The sequence below is a fragment of the Schistocerca cancellata genome, chromosome 3 (assembly GCF_023864275.1).
Source record: "Schistocerca cancellata isolate TAMUIC-IGC-003103 chromosome 3, iqSchCanc2.1, whole genome shotgun sequence".
In the NCBI taxonomy this organism is placed as follows: Eukaryota; Metazoa; Arthropoda; class Insecta; order Orthoptera; family Acrididae; genus Schistocerca; species Schistocerca cancellata.
In genome coordinates, this window is record NC_064628.1 from 163453363 (window position 1) to 163476435 (window position 23073).

At 43.9% G+C, this 23073-nt stretch overlaps 1 protein-coding gene across 1 annotated transcript in view; it reads right to left on the reverse strand.

The window, feature by feature from the left end:
• The window catches only part of LOC126174787 (uncharacterized), a 299993-nt gene that overhangs the window by 6558 nt on the left and 270362 nt on the right, over positions 1 to 23073 (reverse strand). The window contains exon 8 of the mRNA XM_049921152.1: positions 19506 to 19725. Within this exon, the coding sequence (XP_049777109.1) occupies positions 19506 to 19725 (220 nt within the window). The remainder of the gene's footprint in view (positions 1 to 19505; positions 19726 to 23073) is intronic.

A 23073-nucleotide genomic window follows, 5' to 3' on the forward strand; every position in this document is an offset into this window, starting at 1 on the left:
GTCTGGATGCCACAAGCAAGCGAGGAGCTGGCGGCAGGATATGGAAACTTCACACAACAGGACGGCGACCTCACCACTGCAATTAAAGTGGTCGACACAGTTACAAGTGACCGTAGGCAGCAGGTTGCAAAAGCGGAGATCTCAAACTATTTTACATCTGCTGGACACACTTGTAACATTAAATGCGAACATTTTAGTTTAGGCTTTACCGTGACTGTTATTGACTTTAAATGAAACAACAAGTTTACTGTTACCAGTCACTGTTTTGACAGTGACTGGTAACAGTAAACTTATTGTTTCATTTAACACTTGTAACACCTCATAAAAGAATAGCCAATAGTGATGATAACCAAGTAGTCGAAGGAATTATTGGCATAGATAGAATTAAAAGAATGAACTGAGTAATATTAAGATTTTCAGTCCTGATATGTACTCAACACAGGTACACTATATAGATGAAACAGTGGTAGAACCTCCTAGCATTGTTTCAGTAGAACCACTTGCACTCGGTCTGAGCGAATCAGTACCTACTGGTCAAGATGATACTCTGGCAAAGACCAATTCAGCAGGAGATCAAATATCTCGAGGTGTCAAGCCTGATGCACAAAACGTTGCGATGTTGTCATTGATCGAGGCACTAAGTAATTTCAAGTCCGGGACAATGAGAAATTGCGAGCAGAAGTTAGTGAGGACAATGTCAGTGTAAAAACGGAAATAAAAAATGTGAAAACTGAGGATGATACAGTGAGAACTCACGTTTCAACAGCAATGTTACAGTTGAAATTGGTAGTAGAGAATGACACTGAAAACCAATTTCCCCAAGATTAAGTACAACTGGAACAAAATGTTCGTTTGGAGTTACAAATTGTTGTTTTAAAGGTAGGCTCAGAACTCAGTTCTGTGGGTCAAAAAGTGTGAAACAAGGTGCTAATGAAACTGAGTTACAAGTCACAAATGAGGCTACCACACTTTCACAGAGAATGTAGAATTAAAGCAAGCAGCACATGACGAGGCGGTCAGAAAAGAATTAACTAATATGTATAAGGATTACTGGCGTCCTATGGCTCGGAGCGTGGAATGTCAGGTCCCTTAATCGGACAGGTAGGTTAGAAAATTTAAAAAGGAAAATGGATAGGTTAAAGTTAGATATAGATGGAATTAGTGAAGTTCGGTGGTAGGAGGAACAAGACTTCTGGTCAGGTGAATACAGGGTTATAAATACAAAATAAAATAGGGATAGTGCAGAAGTAGGTTTAATAATGAATAAAGAAACAGGAGCGAGGGCAAGCCACTAAGAACAGCATAGTAAACACATTACTGTTGCCAAGATAGACACGAAACCCACGCCTATGACAGTAGTACAAGTATATATACCAACTAGCTCCGCAGATGACGAAGAGAGTGATGAAATGTATGATGAAATAAAAGAAATTTATCAGATAGTGAAGGAAGGCGAAAATTTAATAGTCATGGGGGACTAGAATTCGATACTAGGAAAAGGAAGAGAAGGAAAAGTAGCAGGTGAATACGGAATGGGGGTAAGGAATGAAAGAGGAGGCTGACTGATGGAATTTTGCACATAGCATAACTTAATCATAGCTAAGTATCGTGAAAGAAGGTGTATACATTGAAGGGGTCTGGAGACACTGGAAGGTTTCAGATAAATTACATAATGGTAAGACAGAGATTTAGGAACCAGGTTTTAAATTGTAAGACATTTCCATGGGCAGTTGTGGACTCTGACCACAATCTATTGGCTATGAACTGTAGATTAAAATTGAAGCAACTGCAACAAGGTGGGAATTTAAGGAGATGGAACCTGGATAAATTGAAAGAAACAGAGGTTGTAGAGAGTTTCAGAGAGAGCATTAGGGAACGATTGAAAGAACTGGTGAAAAAGATACAGTAGAAGAAGAATGGGTAGCTTTGAGAGATGAAATAGTGAAGGCAGTAGAGAATCAAGTAGGTAAAAAGACGAGGGCTAGTAGAAATCTTTGGGTAGCAGAAGAGATATTGAATTAAATTGATGAAACGAGAAAATATAAAAATGCAGTAAATGAAGCAGGCAAAAAGGAATACAAATGTCTCAAAAATGAGATCGACAGGAAGTGCAAAATGGCTAAGCAGGGATGGCTTGAGAACAAATGTAAGGATGTAGAGCCATTTATCACTGGGGGTAAGATAGATACTGTCTACAGGAAAATTAAAGAGACCTTTGGAGAAAAGAGAACCACTGAGTGAATATCGAGAGCTCAGATGGAAAACCAGTTCTAAGCAAAGAAGAGAAAGCAGGAAGATGGAAGGAGTATATAGAGGGTTTATACAAGGGCGATGTACTTGAGGGCAATGTTATGGAAATGGAAGAGGACGTAGGTGAAGATGAAATGGGAGATATGATAGCGTGTGAAGAACTTGACAGAGCTCTGGAAGACCTAAGTCGAAAAGAGGCCACGGGAGTAGAGAACATTCCATTAGAACTACTGATAGCCTTGGGAGAACCAGTCCTGTCAAAATCTGAAGCTATAAATAATGGGCTTTTCAACAGTCAAATCAAGTCGCTTTACTGCCAGGGATTATATAACCATTTTGGCTGATCAGATCCATCCCATGGTGCAATATTTGTTGCGCAATGATGATGCTGAGTTCCAAGACACGGTCCCTGTTCACACAGCTCGCACCATCCAGTACTGGTTTTGTGAGCACGAGGATGAATTGCATCTTCCCTGGCCACACCTGCACTATATCTCAATATTATTTATCTTTTGTGGTCTACTTGGATAAGAAGGGTGCGTGATCGCAATCCACCTCAATAATTATTATCTGAACTTGACACAATTTTGCAGGAAGAATGATATACTACAGCACAAATGAGTTATCCGAATGGGAAGGATATCGGTAGATGTGACGTACGTGTACAGACAAACGAATGAATACAGTTTCAGAAAAGTTGGATAATTTATTCAAGAGAAAGAGCTTCACAAATCGAGCTAATCAATAACGCGTTGGTCCGCATCCGACCCTTATGCAAGCAGTTATTCGGCTCGCCATTTGTCGATAGAGTTATTGGATGTCCTCTTGAGGTATATCGTGCCAGATTCTGTCTAATTGGGGCGTTAGATCGTCAAACTCCCTTCTCAATTGGAGAGAGATACGACGTTGTTGGCCAAGATAGGGTGTGGCAAGTACGAACACGAGCAATAGAAACTCTCATTGTGTGTGGGTGGAAGTAATATTGCTGAAATGAAAGCCCAGGATGGCTTGCCGTGTAACGCAACAAAACAGGGTATGACGTACCGCTGTGCTGTAAGGGTGCCGCGTATAACAAACAAACGGATCCTGCTATGAAAAGAAATGGCACCCCAGAGTAACACTTCTGTTTGTCGGGCCGAACGGCGGGCGACAACGAGACTGCTGTTCCACTGCTGCCCGCAGTGACTCCAGACACGTCTTTGCTGGTTGTCAGGGTTCAATTCCTGTAAATGGGATTCTAGGCCGAATGTGCCCGACACCACTATGAACGGTTCAATGGTTCAAATGGCTCTGCGCACTATGGGACTTAACATCTATGGTCATCAGTCCCCTAGAACTTAGAACTACTTAAACCTAACTAACCTAAGGACAGCACACAACACCCAGCCATCACGAGGCAGAGATAATCCCTGACCCCGTCGGGAATCGAACCCGGGAACCCGGGCGTGGGAAGCGAGAACGCTACCGCACGACCACGAGATGCGGGCTTTGCACACATTAGTACACTCAATGTTCAGATACAAATGTGGGATGTATGACACCCTGGCACTCCAGCTACAATTAAATGTGCGAAACGAGCAGTTAACCACATCACGGTTTTAGTCAGTATAAATTTGAAAACTTAATAAACCACGGAATAATGTAGATAGAGAGGTAAAAATGGACACACATGCTTGGAATGGCATGGGGTTTAATTAGAACAAAAAAAAACGAAGTTCACAAAATGTCTGACAGATGGCGCTGGACAGCAAAACGTCAGTAACTGCTACCGTGACGGGTGAGAGATACGCCGATATGTTACAGAATCGCATCATTCCCAGCCTGGCTGATAAACACCTGATGGAACGTACGATGTTTATGCAGGATGGCGCTCCACCCCACGCTAGACGCGTGAAAGATCTCTTGCGCGCGTCGTTTGGTGATGATCGTGTGCTCAGCCGCCACTTTCGTCATGCTTGGCCTCCCAGGTCCCCAGACCGCAGTCCGTGCGATTATTGGCTTTGGGTTTACCTGAAGTCGCAAGTGTGTCGTGATCGACCGACATCTCTAGGGATGCTGAAAGACAACATCCGACGCCAATGCCTCACCATAACTCCGGACATGCTTTACAGTGCTGTTCACAACATTATTCCTCGACTACAGCTGTTGTTGAGGAATGATGGTGGACATATTGAGCATTTCCTGTAAAGAACATCGTCTTTGTTTTGCCTTACTTTGTTATGGTAATTATTGCTATTCTGATCAGATGAAGCGCCATCTGTCGGATATTTTTGAACTTTTGTATATTTTTGGTTCTAATAAAACCCCATATCATTCCAAGCATGTGTGTCAATTTGTACCTCTCTATCTACATTATTCTGTGATTTATTCAGTTTTCAAATTTATACTGACTTTTTGATCACCTGGTATTTGCGGATCCTTTGTTAAACTCAGGAAATGCGGACATGTTCACGTAAATGCGGATGTATCATAATTCCTATTGTACAGGGTGGCGCAGGGAAACGGGAAATTTCGAAATAACGTCATTTCCATGGATAAATTCATAAAACTAGTAATTTATTAACGAAAGTGAATGTATTCAGTATGCCATTATTCAGTATGTCTTTACATTCAAAATGTCCAAAAGTGTCTCTTTACTTTTTAAAGATGACATCGGAAATATGTGCTCCCATGCGGCGTTCACACTCTTAACAGCCTGTTATGAAAACTCTGGAATGCGCGATGTAGCAAATCTTGGGGAATGGCAGTGATTTCGTTTTCAATGTTCTCCTTCAGTTCATGGATTGTTGCAGGACGTGTACGGTACACCTTGCCTTTAAGATATCCCCACAGGAAGAAGTCGCACACACTAACATCAGGGGATCTCGCAGGCTAAGCAATGCCACCGTTACGTGAAATAATGCGTCTTCCAAACAATTGACGAACTGCTGCCATCGATTATCGAGCAGTGTGTGACGTGGCTCCGTGCTCCTGAAACCACATGTTTTCGACGTTAAGATTAAGCTCGTACAGTCTCGGTGTAAAGAATGTTTGAAGCATTTCAACATATCGAGCAGATGTTACTGTCACTGCACTACCATCCTCACGTTCAAAAAATTAAGGGCCGATAACAACATGACATGATACAGCACACCATATTGTGACCTTGGCGCTATGTAGTGGTCGCTGGTGAAACTCACAAGGATTGTCCTGTGCCCAATAAAGAAAATTCTGTTTGTTCACGAATCCGTTCAGGTGGAAATGGGCTTCGTCTGATATCCGTAAGTTACCAAGGAAATTCGCGTCCTCGTTGATTTTAGCCAATATCTGGCTACTAAACTCCATATGTGACGCTGGGTCTCGTTCATGTAAGTGTTGCATAATCTGCAACTTATAGGGATGGAAGTCTAATTCGTGCAGTATTCTTTGTAAGCTTCGTCGCTTAATCCCTAGCGAAGATGCATGCTGTCGAACGGAGCGGCGAGGACTTCTCTCGATTACAGCTCTAGCAGCTCCAATGTTCTCTGGGGTACGTACCGTTGGAATGCCACCTGGAGGTTTCTTTTTCAAGGCAGATCCTGTTTCTTCAAAATTATGCACCCACGTTGTAATCGCATGCGCAGATGGGACACGTCCATGACGTCCAAGCTGGTAATGCTGTCGAAATGTTCTCTGCGCGGCAGTCGCACTATCACCATTTTTGTAAAACGCTCTCACAGCTTATTAAAAACCTTCAACATTTGTTAATTGAGTGACCATTTGTAGCTGCAGTTTATGGCGGGTCGTGGCCCATCGAACATAGGCCGGTGTGAGGTGGAGGTTACACCATTAAGTTAAGTAACGGTTTAGACTTTGTACATATGTACTTTTTGTGTTTTCCTTTTTTTTTCGTTTATAAATGTATAGCTATAGTGTTCTTTTAATCCTTGATAAAGGTCTTCTTAGGGACTTGTGGGGTTTATTGTTCTGAAGAAGGTGTAGTTATCTACGCCGAAACCTAGGTTAACACTAGGTGCTTTTTTGCAATCGAGGCGGGTTTCTAGTTTTTTAATATCCTAACCAACGATTGCTGACGCGCTGCGATGTTGAAGGTTGTTGCTCTCACAGCTACTGCACGTTCCGCACCAGTCCAATTCTCCATGATTACTAAATGGCAATGCGTTCACATCAATTGTGCAAAGTTTCGAACATCTGCCGGCGCTACAGTGCTGCCAACTGTAACGTTCAAAATTTCCCGTTCCCATGCGCCACCCTGTACATGAACAGTAATTAAATTCTCTCTAATTGCTGTCTTTCCTAGTGCTGCAATTTTAATAGCCAACAGCGTACATAGATGTACAGTAGAACGGATTGTAGGGCAACTCGGAAATGCACGGGAGCAGAGTTGCAGCGTCGAGCTCACCATTCAGTAGGGAGGAGTATGGAGCGAACTATTGCGACAGCTAGGGTGACGGCGGAGGCACGCAGCGCAGCTTTAAGGGCGGTGGGGGCAGGCGCGAAGGTCAAGGCGAGCGGCAGCGGTGACCTTGCCCACTGCCCCCTGTCCCGGGCCTGGCTGAATCAGCGGCCTTGGCGCCGTACCAGCGGCTGCGCGCGGCCAGCACTGGGTCACAAGCCTGACCGGACCGACTTTCGCTGGCCGCGTTCGCGAGAGAAGGTGAAAGCGAACGAATGCAGCAGCCCTGCTCCTAGCGGGACCGCTATAAATAGCCAACAGCTTAACGAGATGATGACCCACCGTGGTTTACGCTCAGCGGCTTTGCTGAAAGGTCTGAGGTGGGAGCGGTGGGGGTGTGGGTGGTGGTGGGGGGGGGGGGGGGGGAAGCAGGCGAAACCGCCGTCTCGATGACAACCACAGATTCCCGGTCACATGAAACCGAAACCAGGTTTGTGAGAGTATACACAAATGCAAACAGTGAATAAAAAGTACTTTACGGGGCTATTCGGAAAGTAAGGTCCGACAGGTCGTGACATGGAAACCAAAGAGAAAATCCGATGAAGCTTTGCACAACTGTATTGGGCAGTGTTTCTAGTAGGCCTGTCGATCGCGTAACATCGCTCTTTTTAGTTCCGAGCGCACAGTGAGCACGTAAAGATGCCTAGAAGAATAGCGTCTCCCGCCAAATGTGGGTGCCCGCTGCGAGCTTCCGCCTGATTTCGTGCATTTCCTTCTTCGAGACAATTCTCGGCCGCACAGCGATGAGGACGCCCCTACAGCGTTTTCGATGGGAAGTGTTTGATCGTCTACCATACAACCTGGACTTGGCTCCCTCAGTTGTTCATCCCTGCTCACGTAAACCGCTGGCTATGAAGATAATATTTTGGCACAGGCAACGGACTGCAGGCCAGCGTAGAGAAGTGGCGGTAAGCACAGGCGGTTGCTTTCTACGACGAGGGTATTGGAAGACTGATACAACGCTACGAAAAAAGGCGAAGTCGAAGCGGCGACTACGTAGAGAAGTAGCTGGAAGCTGCAGTAAATTGTTGCAAACAAAACATTTTTGATTTTTCAGTGGTTTCCAATTCACGACCGATCGGATCTTACTTTCTATTCAAGCGGCTCATAGTTATATGTTCATTTGCTTTACTAATATATAGGGTGGTTAGAAACAGTCTGAAAAAGCCTATAAGTTACAATGAAATGAACACCATTAGCTGCTTACAGGCGTTGACACACGTCAACGGGGACAGATGAAAATGTGTGCCCCGACCGGGACTCGAACCCGGGATCTCCTGCTTACATGGCAAACGCTCTATCCATCTTTTTTTAAAATCTCATTTTGTTCTATATTGTTCGTTGAACTTGTTCGTGGCAGACGTCCGATGACACCCGTTCAGGTTGTTCGTTGATCCGTTTACTAAGTTTTTTTTTATTACAGAGGGTTGCTAAATCCTCTGACCGAACACGCTGAGCTACCGTGCCGGCAATCCATGTGAGCCACCGAAGATACAGAGGACAGGACGACTGCAGGGACTTATCTCTGGCACGCCTCCCGCGAAACCCACATTCTCAACGTATTGTCCCGCACTACATTCGTAGTGCCCCCGCCCATTATACTTATTACTCGCGGCGCGTTGCCGATTCCCGTAAGAGTTCGGGCACTGTTTGTGCATTCGCACAGAAGAAGAAGATGGTCAAGTGGCCGGTGAGCCTTAACTATATATTTCTTTCGGACATGTCCGAAAGAACAGATACCATCTTAGTAAATATAAGCCTATAAGTGTTTTGTAGGGTAGATTGTGCTGATAAAGAATTGCTATGAAAAAAATTCGGCACGTTGCGTCGTTCCCGAGTTAATTAGCACTGAAGTTAACGAATCAGCCGTTGCCCGCGCAAACTCAAGCCGCCCGCCAGATACAATTAGTGACAGTTGTTCTCATAGCGTAGATAATTATGGACAAGATTGCTCAGCCTGTGGCTCGGTTTCTATCCTTACTACCGCCCCATGTCCAATTTCTGTTTCGTTCTCTTATTCTGTTTCAGGAAACCAAACGAACAACGCGTTTGGCGACACTGTCTCTCGCAGGCGGCTTGGATATGGTCGCAACGATCTGATTGGCTAACTTCGGTGCTAATTAACTCGGAAACGGCGCAGCGTTCGAATTTTCTTCTTAACTATTACTTTCCAGCACAACCTATCCTTCAACATCCTTACAAGCTTTCCAGACTGTTTCTGAGCACCCTTTACACCTGCAAAATGGTATCAAAAACTCCGCCTGCTGTCCTGTTACGACGTCTACATTTTGTTTTTTAAGAGCAAAGATTGTAAGAACTAACAAAGAGACTATCAGACTCGTTAATCACGCATTTCTATGAGCCTCGGGCATGTTGCAGACAATGTATAGGGACCTGCCCCCTAGCAGCTTTCCATGTGGCGGTCCCTAGTTCCTGACAAGAGCTCCTCGATGTTGAAAATTAGACTTGTGAAAACGAATGCAATGTTTCTGAGTTGTTTCTGGATTTGTTACACACTCCCTATGTCTTCGCTCTTTTGGTCAGGCAGTTTTTGGTATAGATTTTACGCCTATGATCTTAAATATGCACTTTTATCTGAGAACTATCCCTTCAAGTTGAAATAAGAAAACATTCCTGATGAAACCAGTAAGATTTTGAAGTAAGCACGATAATTTTTATAGCACATACATGTGACCATCTGTCATTCATTCTGAAACAGTGCCAGATTGTGGTGCTTTTAGGTGTGCAAACAGATGCGAAAGTGCATTTCTTATGATCGTATTTCCACGGAATGCGAATAGAAGGAATCAGTGAGCATCTGCAGTAAACAGAAGAGATATAAAACACTCAGAAAAAATGCATTTGTAACTGACTAGCAGATCTTTCTGTAGATACTACTCCGCCTTCTGAAACTATTTTACGCAAGGAAAAATTTTGGAAATTTGCGGTAAGTACCTATGGGACCAAACTGCTGAGGTCATCGGTCATTATGCTTACATACTACTTAAACTAGCTTACGCTAAGGAGGACAACACACCACGATAATTGTTTGATTCTTCTTTAGTTTACTCAAAATAGCTCTCAAAGTATCAAGTGACTGTTTTAGCTTGTTCCCGTAAACACTATTCGCATCACAAAGTATTCCAAACACTGATATTTTGACACGCTGCATTTCTTTAAAATGTCGTGCATACTACCACCTGGTCTTCATTTTCCAGTTCTTGTTAGCAACGTAAAATTCCGGCATTTTTTATTCCACTGTTGCCGGAATGTATGATGTCAATCTCATTTTTATCGCGATCTATCACATCAGGTTCCGTTTCGGTTTAATATTACCGCGAAGATAAATTGTTAGCACATTTTTTCGTGTTTTTAGCTTGCAGCTGGAGTATTGTTCGCTAAAAGTATGCGCCTTCTTGATGGTTTTTTGCTGATCAAATCGCCTTGATAGACTTTTACATACTCGTGGTATGTTACAACTGTAGATTTATTGTCTAAATTGAGACATTAATTTGATTTTCCATTATGTTACTGCAATACATTTTAAAATTACAGGATCTCAGAATTGTGTCTTTTTGCTAGTTACCCATGAAAGGCGTTCAACCTGAAACTGTGAATGATTCCGCAGAAAAACCTTCGCACGAATGCTTTTTGTTATGCTTTCAGGGACTGGGTGTTGTGTTGTCCTAATCATCATCATTTCATCCCCATCGACGCGCAGGTCGCCGAAGTGGCGTCAAATCGAAAGACCTGCTCCAGGCGAACGGTCTACCCGACGGGAGGCCCTAGCCACACGACATTTCCATTTATTACTCACTTCAGAAAATGTCGGTTGTTTCAGATTTTTCTATCTGACGTAATACATGTTTCAGTTTTGTCTTTTTGAAACTGACGTGGAAAAAAACTTAAAACATTTAAATCAGTACCGACCAAGCACATAGAACACATGATCTGTAGGATGCCCGTTCAAATCCGTGTCCGGCAACCAATTTTACGTTTCCCGGGAAAACCCCAATGTTCCTTCCTTTTTTCACATAAATTTATTGTAATTGCTCTTGTTAATTTGTCACCTGAAGAAGCTTCAGGCCGAGATACCTAGGCCCCTAAATAGTTTTTTCATCATCTGGTGGAACTCGATATACTGTAAGCGTAAGTAGCTCTAGGGAGATTTATTATTAGTCTAGGAACGACCCAATAGTTCAAAAAAAGTTTACTAGCGTATTTTTCGCAATTTGATTCGTGATTTTTTATTAGTGGCGTCTTTCAGCGGACTTTACATTCCGCCATTGTTCGTTCGTACGTTCCATCGCAGTATGGACGAAACATGGCCGCTACAGCAGCGCTGACCAGTCTTTGTTTTTGTATACATAGTGTTTAACTTTGGAGGTTGTAGAGGGCACTTGGTAGATCAAGTTTTACACAGTAACCCATGTCCGGAACCGTCATCCAACGACGCTACAGAGCGTCAACGTTACAGGCTTGGTTCAAATGGCTCTGAGCACTATGAGACTTAACTTCTGAGGTCATCAGTCCCCTAGAACTTAGAACTACTTAAACCTAAGTAACGTAAGGACATCAAACACATCCATGCCCGAGGCAGGATTCGAACCTGCGACCGTACCGGTCGCGCGGTTCCAGACTGTAGCGCCTAGAACCGCTCGGCCACTCCGACCCGCAACGACGTAGTAAGTAGGCTGTTTATGTTTTTATGTTGGTAACGCCACGTAGCGCTCTGTGCTGTGTGAAGTCTGTGGCTGGTTTGCATTGTTGAAGTATCTGATATCGTAGCGTTGCGCAGTTGGAGGTGAGCCGCCAGCAGTGGTAGCAGTGGTAGATGTGGGGAGTGAGATGGCGGAGTTTTGAGAGCGGATGATCTGGACGTGTGTCCATCAGAGAAAGTAACTTTGTAAGACTGGATGTCATGAAGTGATATATATATATATATATATATATATATATATATATATATATATATATATATATATATATATATATACTCCTGGAAATGGAAAAAAGAACACATTGACACCGGTGTGTCAGACCCACCATACTTGCTCCGGACACTGCGAGAGGGCTGTACAAGCAATGATCACACGCACGGCACAGCGGACGCACCAGGAACCGCGGTGTTGGCCGTCGAATGGCGCTAGCTGCGCAGCATTTGTGCACCGCCACCGTCAGTGTCAGCCAGTTTGCCGTGGCATACGGAGCTCCATCGCAGTCTTTAACACTGGTAGCATGCCGCGACAGCGTGGACGTGAACCGTATGTGCAGTTGACGGACTTTGAGCGAGGGCGTATAGTGGGCATGCGGGAGGCCGGGTGGACGTACCGCCGAATTGCTCAACACGTGGGGCGTGAGGTCTCCACAGTACATCGATGTTGTCGCCAGTGGTCGGCGGAAGGTGCACGTGCCCGTCGACCTGGGACCGGACCGCAGCGACGCACGGATGCACGCCAAGACCGTAGGATCCTACGCAGTGCCGTAGGGGACCGCACCGCCACTTCCCAGCAAATTAGGGACACTGTTGCTCCTGGGGTATCGGCGAGGACCATTCGCAACCGTCTCCATGAAGCTGGGGTACGGTCCCGCACACCGTTAGGCCGTCTTCCGCTCACGCCCCAACATCGTGCAGCCCGCCTCCAGTGGTGTCGCGACAGGCGTGAATGGAGGGACGAATGGAGACGTGTCGTCTTCAGCGATGAGAGTCGCTTCTGCCTTGGTGCCAACGATGGTAGTATGCGTGTTTGGCGCCGTGCAGGTGAGCGCCACAATCAGGACTGCATACGACCGAGGCACACAGGGCCAACACCCGGCATCATGGTGTGGGGAGCGATCTCCTACACTGGCCGTACACCACTGGTGATCGTCGAGGGCACACTGAATAGTGCACGGTACATCCAAACCGTCATCGAACCCATCGTTCTACCATTCCTAGACCGGCAAGGGAACTTGCTGTTCCAACAGGACAATACACGTCCGCATGTATCCCGTGCCACCCAACGTGCTCTAGAAGGTGTAAGTCAACTACCCTGGCCAGCAAGATCTCCGGATCTGTCCCCCATTGAGCATGTTTGGGACTGGATGAAGCGTCGTCTCACGCGGTCTGCACGTCCAGCACAAACGCTGGTCCAACTGAGGCGCCAGGTGGAAATGGCATGGCAAGCCGTTCCACAGGACTACATCCAGCATCTCTACGATCGTCTCCATGGGATAATAGCAGCCTGCATTGCTGCAAAGGTGGATATACACTGTACTAGTGCAGACATTGTGCATGCTCTGTTGCCTGTGTCTATGTGTCTGTGGTTCTGTCAGTGTGATCATGTGATGTATCTGACCCCAGGAATGTGTCAATAAAGTTATATATATATATATATATATATATATATATATATATATATATATATATATATATAATGACTTTTGAACACTATTAAGGTAAATACATTGTTTGTTCTCTATCAAAATCTTTCATTTGCTAACTATGCCTATCAGTAGTTAGTGCGTTCAGTAGTTAGAATCTTTTATTTAGCTGGCAGTACTGGCGCTCGCTGTATCGCAGTAGTTCGAGTAACGAAGATTTTTGTAAGTGATTCATGAAAGGTATAGGTTATTGTCAGTCAGGGCCATTCTTTTGTAGGGATTATTGAAAGTCAGATTGCGTTGCGCTAAAAATATCGTGTGTCAGTTTAGTGATGATCAGAATAAATAAAGAGAGAAATGTCTGAGTATGTTCAGTTCTGCTCAGCTGTTTGAAAATCAAATAATGTAAGAGGTTTACCAGCACAGTAATTAATTAATTTTTCGAAGGGGACGTTTCAACGTTACAGGCGCCGGCACCTGTGAAGTTTGTATACAGGGTGAACATTAATCAAACCGACAAACTGCAGGAACGGATACTTGACTGGAAATGGATTAAGAAAACGTCCTGTGAACAAGTGTCTGGAATTGTATCGTTGGCACGGTAGATGACGCTGAGGAAGGGAAGTTCCTTGTGTGCTGCAGGCTGTGTGACGGACGCAGCGTACCGTAAGCAGCAGAACGGTCTGGTATTCATGTCGGAATCGAGCCGAGATGGTGTTTTTGTACTGCTAGGCAGATGGAAAAAGTCGAGAGGCAGCACGGCTGTACCAAAACAAGTATCCTCACAGGCACCAACCACATCGCACAACATTTGGGCGTTTGTGTGATCATGCGTTCGTTCAGACAAAAGAAAGTGCAGGGAGGCGGTAGACTGTGCGTACATCAGATTTGGAGGACCGGGTTCCACGGGACATTGAGACGAACTCTATTACAAGCTCCATGGTGTAAGACAAAATACGATTATGTGTATCCTGCATTACAACTGCTACTATCCCTATCATCTGCAGCGAGTACAAAGATCATCAACAGCGGATTTCCCTCTACTAGAACAATTTTGTCGATGGTTTTAGCACCAGAGCATCAGAATTATAGGTTTTCTATCGTCAGTTTTTCTACCGACAAAGCAAACTTTACCAGAACTGGCATCATAAATTTGCGTAATCGTCGTCTGTGGGCTACAGACATTCCTCGCGAAATGGTTGAGGCGTCTCGTCAGCATCGGTCCGGCATCATTGTGTCGGCAAGAATTCTTGTCGACCACATACTTGGAACGGTTATTTTCCACAATACATCGACGGAGGAACGTACCTGGACTTACTGCGCAATACTCTGCCCGGGCTGATTGAGAATGTGTCTTTGGCAATACGACAGGTTATGTGGTTTCTGCATAATGGAGCACCACCCCACTTCCGCGTTAAGTTTGCCGACACCTCAGAAACATCTTCCCTGGACATCGGATAGGACGGGGAGGCCCTTTTGCATAACCTGCTAGATCACTGGACTTAAACCCCCTGGATTTTTACCTCTGGCGAAATCTGAAAAGCGTCGTGTGTGATGAACTAGTTCCTGGTGTGTGGACCCTTCCACAGCGTGTTCACGATGCCTGTGACGTTGTGAAAGAGTGCGGCAATCTATGATGTGACGTACGAACGCGTGCACTGCATCCCATGAAGACCACTTGGAACACTTGTTGTGACGTGGATGCGATGCAGCTCTGTACTGTGTTCCGGAACGATTTGTTCTCGTTGCATGCACACCATCCATTTCTGAACACACGTTCATAAGACATTTTTCCTCCTTTTCCAGTCAGGAATCCGTCCCTGGAGTTTGTCGGTTTTATTAAAGTTCATCTTGTATACCGGTTGAATCCATGATTATGTTAAAACCTTTCAAGGATGGTGGAGAAGGATACATTAATCAATTTGAGGTAAGGGTCCCTGGTTCAGAAACAAATGAATCGAAAGTTCCAAAATGAAATTTTCACTCTTCAGCGGAACGTGCGCTGATATGAAACTTCCTGGAAGATTAAAACTATGTGCCGGACGGAGACTCGAACTCGAGACGTTTGCCTTTCGTGGGCAAGTGCTCTATCATCTGAGCTACCCAAGCACGACTCACGACCCGTCCTCACAGCATCAATTCTACCAGTACCTCGTCTCCTACTTTCCAAACTTAACAGAAGCTCTCCTGCGAAGGTCCCGAGTTCAGTCTCGATCCGGCACACAATTTTAATCTGCCAGGAAGTTTCGAATCGAATCATTTTGACCTCTCCGACAGCGAATACATGTATCGGTACTTCCGCCGCTAGGAATGTAGGGCATGCAACTTTCAGAGGTGGTAATGTAAACCAAGAGAAGAAAAAATGTCTAGTAAACATGGGTTCTAAATTGAATCCTGAGGAGCTATGAGCACTTGTTAATCTTCGCTAGTGTGAAACAGACCTCCTTTATTTAACACGTGCTCATAGCTCTTAAGGTATGCTTTTTAGAGTCCACGTTTACCATACGTTTTTTGCTTGCTTTGGTCCATATTACCACACCTGAGGATTGCCTACCATACAGTCTTAGCAATGACAGTGCCGGTACGTGTATTCCACTGTCAGAGTTATCAGAACGGTTTCGCTTATAACTTTCAACTCGTTAGTTTGCGGTGTTTGGACCCATACCTGAAACTGATACATTTATTCTTTTCCATTATTCTTGAATGTTTGTAACACCATCATGGGATCACCATTCATATACATACATTTAAAGGCGCCGGGACATATAATTTTGACTATCTGTAGTGGCGTTGGATGACGTTTCCAGACATGGTTTCCTATGCAAAACTTGATCTACTAAGTCCCCTCCACAACCTCTAGAAGTGTGTAACATGCATCGTGAAACACGCTTTGTATGCTCTCGGATGAGCGAATTTCGGTGGCAGGATGAACAGGACTTCTGGTCAGGTGAGTAGGGAACTATAAATACAAAATCAAACAGAGGTAAAGCAGTAAAGCAGGAGTCGGTGTGATAATGAGCAAAAAAAAAAAAAAAAAAAAAAAAAGGTATGCTGGTAAGCTTCTATGAGCAGCATGGTGAACGCGTTATCGTAGCCAAGATAGACATAAAGCTATCACCCACCACAGTATTACAAAATTTATATGCCAACTAGCTCCAAAGATGATGAAGAGATTGAAAAAAAAAATGTATGGTGAGATATAGGAAATTATGCAGATAGTTAAGGAAGAGAAAAAAATAATTGTGATGGTTGATTGGAACTCGGTAGCAGGAAGAGAAGGAAAAGTAGTAGGAGAACATGAACTGGGGGAAATAAATAAAAGACGAAGCCACCTGGCAGAATTTTACACAGAGCATAATTTAATCATCGCTTACACTTAGTTTAAGAATCCTGAAAGAAATTTGTGTACGTTGAAGAAGAGAGGTGGCACTGAAAGATTTAGATTGATCGTACGAGGGTAAGACAGAGATTTCGGAAACAGATTTTCCCATGGACTCTGGCCATAATTTATTGGTTACGAACTATAGATTAAAACTGATGAATTCGCGAAAAGGTAGGAAATTAAGGAGATGGGAAATGGATAGTTGAAAGAACCAGAGCTCTATCAGAGTTTCAACGGGAGCGTTAGTCAACGACAGACAAACAGGGGAAAGGAATACAGTAGTAGGCCGAAACAAGGGTTCTGGAGAAGATATTCCATCAGAACTGCTGATATTCCTGGGAGAGTCAGTCACGACAAAACAGGAGCTTATGGGCGCTCAACGGCGAGGTTATCAGCGTCGAAAAAACTATTCCTTATGGTATACGAGATATACGAGACAGTTGAAATACTCTCAGACTTAAAAAAGAACTTAATAATTCCAATTTAAAAGAAAGCAGATGTCGGGAGATCTGAATATTATCTAACTATCAGCTTAATAAGCCACGCTTGCGAAATACCGTTACGAATTGTTTACAGAAGAATGGAAAAATCGCAGAAGCCGATCTCGGAGAAGATGAGTTTGTATTCCAGAGAACTCTTTGAATGTGCAGGGCAATACTGATCCTACGACTTATCCCAGAAGGTAGTTAAAGAAAGGCAAACCTATGTTAATAGTTTGGTGGATTTAAATATAGCTTTTGACTGGAATACCTTCTTTGAAATTCTGAAAGTAGCAGATGTAAAACTACAATGAGCGGAAGACTATATACAACTTGGGCCGGCAGTTACAAGAGTCAAGAGACATGAAAGGGTAACAGCGGATGAGAACGAAATGAGATAGGACTGTACGCTATCCCCGATGTTATTCATTCTGTACACTGAGCAAGCATTAAAGGAAACCAAAGAAAAATCCGGAGAAGGAATTAAAGTTCAGGGGGAAGAAATAAAAGCTTTGAGGTTTACCGATGACAGAGGCAGCAAAGGACTTGGAATTGCAGCTGAACGCAGTGTACAGTGTACTGAAAGGAGGAAATAAGATTAACATTAATAAACGCAAAACAAGGATAACTGAATGTAGTCGAATTAAATCAAGTAATGCAGGGGGAATTAGATTAGGCAATGAGTCACTAAAAGTAGAAGATGAATTTTACAGTTCGAACAGTAAAATATCTGATGACGGTGGAGGTAGAGGGATATAAAATGTAGACTGGCGGTGGCAAGAAAATCGTTTCTGAAGAAGAGAAGTTTGTCAACATATAATATAAATTTAGGTGTTAGGAAGTCTTTTCTGAAGGCATTTGTCCGGAGTGTAGCTTGTACGGAAGTGAAACGTGGACAGTAAGCAGTTCAGGCAAGAAGAGAATAAAGGTTTTTGAAATGTGATGTTACAGAAGAACTAATGAGGAAGTACTGAATTGAATTGGGAAGAAAAGAAATTTATGGGATAACTTGACTAAAAAAAGTGATCGTTTAATGAGACACATTCTAAGGAATCCAGGAATCCTCAAATTATTATTGGAGGAAAGTGCGGAAGAGGGGGGGATTGCAGAGGGAGACCAAGAGACGACTGCAGAAAGTTGGTTCAAATGGATGTGTGTTGCAGTAGTTATTCGGATAGAGTAGCGTGGAGAGCTGCATCAGACCGGTCTTCAGGCTGAAGACCACCACAATGACAACAATAACAAGGGTGCATGGGAAGATATCTAGCAGTATTTCAGTGCACTCGTAACAATTTGTGCACAAAATTTATTTTTTAGGAGTTTTGGATTTATTGTTGTTGTGATCTTCAGTCTGAAGATTGGTTTGATGCAAGTGTCTTTATCTCCGAATACCTAATGCAACTTACATCCTTTTGAATCGGCTTGCTGTATTCACCTCTTGCTCTCCCTCTACGATCTTTATCCCCCCACACTTCCCTCCAGTACTACATTGGTGATTCCATGACGTCTCAGAGTGTGTCCTACCAACTGATTCTTTCTTCTAGTCGAGTGGTGCCACAAATTTCTTCTCTCCCCATTTCTATCCAGTCCCTCTTTATTAGTTACGTGACACGCCCCTCTAATTTCAGCATTCTCCTGTAGCACCAGATTTTGAAAGCTTCTCTTCTTGTCTAAACTGTTTATCATCCAGGTTTCACTTCCATAGATGGCTATACTCCATACAAATACTTTCAGAAAAGACTTCCTAACACTTAAATCGATATTCGATGTTAACAAATTTCTCTTCTTCAAAAACGCTTCCCTTGTCATTGCCTGTCTACTTTTTATATCCTCTCTACTTCCGCTATCATCAGTTATTTTTCTGCCCGATTAACGAAACTCATCTAATACTCTCAGAGTATCGTTTGCTAATCTGATTCCCTCAGCATCACCTGCATTCCATTATCATTGTTTTGCTTTAGTTTATTTTCATCTTATATCGTCCTTTCAAGACACTGTCCGTTCCGTTCAACAGCTCCTCTTTAAGTCCCTAGCTGTCTCTGACAGAATTACAATGTTAGCAGAAAACCTAGAAGTTTTTATTTCTTCTCCTTGAACTTTAGTTCCTACTCCAATTTTTTCTGTTGCTTATTTACTGCTTGCTTAGTGTTCAGATTGAATAAGATCGGGGACAGGCTATAGCCCTGTCTCACTCCATTCTCAACCACTGCTGCCCTTTAGACTTTTATAACTACTGTCTGGTTTCTGTTCAAGTTGTAAACAGCGCTTCACTCCTTGTGTTTTATCCTTGCCACCTTCAGAGTTTCAAAGATAGGACTGTGAAAAGCTTTCTCTAAGTCTACACAACCTATAAACGTAGGTTTGCCTTTCCTTAACCTATCTTCTAAGATAAGTCGTAGGGTCAGTACCACCTCATGTATTCCTACATTTCTCCGAAATCGAAACTGACCTTCCCCAAGGTCGGCTTCCATTCTTCTGTTTTGGCTATTTTCTCGTAATACGGAGACGTCGTAAATCGTAGTGCGTTGTGTTCGATTGATGTGGCAGAAGCTATGAGCAGGGTGTGGGCTTAATTCACGAAGTGCGCAGCACGTACCTCCCGGCATGAGCACGGAGTACTCGATGTTCTCGCGGAATCTGGCGGAGGACGCCGCGTGGTGCGCGTGCGCCGGGCCAGCCGGGGCTTCCCCCGCCTGCACACTGCTGTTGCCGCCACTTCCGGCGCCGCTCCCGCCGCCGCCCCCGCCTCCGGCGCCGGCCTCGTCTCGCCTCCTGCGGCCGTGGCCCGCCGGCTCCAGCACGTCCAGGCAGTACTCCTGAGGAGCAGAGTCGCGTTACTGCTGCCGCCCGGCTCGTATTACCACGGATGGCGCAGCTCTGACTGAACACGACTGCATTCATCATCACTCAAAAGACGCCGACAGGAGTGATTCATGCACGGTCGTTAAGGCCCCTGTAAACGGTCAAATATTTTATCAAACTTTAACTTTGCTTGCGAAATATTTGACCGTGTACGGTGCCATTTGACGTGTTTGTCAAGCATAGTTCGTGTTTGACACGTTTGTGAGAAATTTTGATTGACATAAAGCTTGACAAGATGGCGGACTTTGTTTGTGTCGACGTTTCGCCGCATATATTTAGTCAAAAATTATTTTATTACAATTAATCTACTGTATCGTCCGTTTCCACTACTATGAAAACTACGATCAAGTATACAAACAAAACAACACTGACAATTACCAAAACGGTGGAGTTACCACATCTTCCCCAGCCATATATTAACGCATGAAGGGCTTATGAACAAAATCAACATTTTACACATACAATGACATAAAATGTGATCGTGTGGGTGCTATTCTGTCATTCTGAGCAACGGATTAATCTGAGATGTACCCTTTACCCTGTGGCTCCTGCAAGATGCAATTTCCACCCCCACACTACTACAGAAGTCAGACAGACGCTCCTAACGTTCTAAAGAGAAATGCCTGAAAATCTTTCAGCAATAAATATCTTATGGATTCGTCCGGTAAGGAAATGACACAAAAATTCACAAAATTTCTTACGTAACTAGTGGGATGCTTGAGTACTGGAGTAGTGCTAGTTAGTGTAAGAAAAACATGAAACTAACGAAAATTATTATTTATTTTGCAAAAATTCTGAGAAATCACAATGGCACTTAATTATGAACTGAACAAGTTATTTCCGGGTTCTTTTCGGAATGTGAAGTTACCTCTTAAGGATAGGATTCGCTACTGAAATTTCTATACAAAGTTTAAGATTGTTATTGACTTGGCAGAATGGCTGAGAGCCGCACCTACTCAACTTGAATAATTATCCGTTAGAATGTTGCTAGGTATGGTCGAGGTTGTTGCATGTGAAATGCAGTGAAGTGTACTGTTGTGGAGGAAATATGCGGCTCGCAAGAGCTGTAGTGCACAATACCGTAAGCTGTGATGACTGCTGTCTGCGCCGCTCGCTGCTGACAAATAGGATGACTCTCGTTCTACCTGGATTGACCTTCGCCAATCAAACTCTCCCTACACCTTGGAGAAGTCAAGGACTCCTATTCGCCCTTAGTCTAACTATTGGCGTGGTACACCAGTCAGATAACCAGTCCACCGCGATGCCACTCAAAAATTCGCTCGCAGGTGTTTAACTATAACTCTGTCCGTTCACACAGCACTATTTTGCTCTCGACAGAGGTGTTCTCCCAGTGAAATACTGAGGAGAGACTTGTTCCTCGCTCTTTGAGTACACGTACGAGCGCACACGGTCTCGTTACGTGCTCTCGCTCCAAGAGTGACAGTGGAACGGCTCCTCTCCACGCCAGACGTGAAGGGGTATGTCTTTTGGTCTCTTCCATTACTCCTTCAGCTCAGGGCGTCAGGAATATCGTCTGCCAATCAGCATTGCTCTTCTAAAACGGGAGAATGACGTTTCTTTTAAGGCGACCAATCCGGAAATCTATAGCATCAGCGTTTGGCGTTTGCTGTCTTCCTGTGAAAACCTCTGAAAGTGTGTGCTATGTTCGTAAAGAATGTGTAGGCTGGGCGCTCCGGGTCTTTTTGCCTTTCACTCGGGCAAACGCTGTCTGCTCTACGGGCAGTCGCCGGCCGATGTAGATAGGGTAACTCGTCCTCTGAAGGGACCAGCCTCTCGGCGTGTGGTTTGCCTCTCCCGACTTAAAAGCTCCTGTGACCGACGTGTCTGGAATGTGTGTGTGTATGCCAGCCTCGAGTATTTCAATCTCAGTGCGCATTTGCGATTTACTTGTTAATTGCCTATCGTTTAGATGAATTCACACAACATTGGCTTTATCTTATCGAGTTTGGGTTCGAATGAAGCGTCTTCATGTGCGGAATATGATTGTGAGGGCGGAATATGTAAGCAATGAAGATCAGGAGACCACGACATCTTACAACAAGCAGAGTGGACGATGTGAGCTATATGTCCACACGTTGCGGTATTTTAATGACTTGTCATTAGCGAACCAAGTAGAAGAGAATAAATTTTCGCGTACTTGTGTCTTATTTTTCAATGCGAGGATGAAGTAACACTAAACAAGTTATCAAACGTTTCACTCTCAATTGGCAGAAAGTTGATGTAATCATCATTTCCTCTAACAGATTTCCTGTTGTATATTTCTCATTTTAAACCACTCCCTGGGCCAGCATCTTGTTTTCTTCTTCTTTAAACGCAGTGACGAAGTCAATGAAAGTATTGCTTTTGTCTGCATTTGTGCCCATTCTCACTACTTCCAAAATACACATGGCGTCTGCGTTGAAGTGAGGTTAAATTGACAAGCATTGTTTGAACGTGTACGGGCTTGTTTGACAAATCTGTGGCTAGATAACAGCGATTTTGTCAGACACGTTTGATCGTTTACGGGCGCCTTTACAATAGTCATAATCAGGGCCTGCCCTAATGGCTTCCCGGGCAGACTGCTGGCGAAACGCCGTGCCGTCATTAGTAATACAGGAAGCGGGAAGCGAGAACGGCATTGTTAAAGCAAGCAAATTCCCAAATCCCTTCGTTGACATAAATAGCATGCAGTTGCTTATTAGCTATTGTTCTGGCTGGTCGTTTTGTAGTACAATGAGCAAAAGTAGAAATCATTGTGCTATTGCTGAATGCAAATATGCTTCATATAAAACTGCGGATGTCGTTTACCATCGATTTCTGAAAGGTAAGGGAACTACAGCGCAAATGGGTTTCACACTGTAAAAGAAGTGAATCTGTTAATGTGAATAATGCAAAAATTTGTTGAGATTATTTCCTTTCCGAAGACTGTGAAGTGAACGGTAAAAAACGAGTTTTGAGGTTTCCTTTGAAAGGATAATTAAAGGACGATTTTTTGCCGTCACAAAAAATTCCAAATTGGCGTCGAGATGCATTCGAGGCTGTCGTGAGCACCAGCAAGGACAACGTACATATAACTAACTGCTAGACATTCATCCTCTTTAGAAACACGTTTCTATATATTATTGGTTTTGGAATTATTCGCGCATTTTTTTGTAGTGATACCAACGTTTAATTTCTAGAACAACGCTAATCCTATTCTAAAATATTATTAATAAGTAGCTCGAGCAAAAGGTTGCTGGTGCGAAAAGATTTCTATGTACTATCGGTTTCGGAATTATTCGCACATTTTTTATAGTGTTACC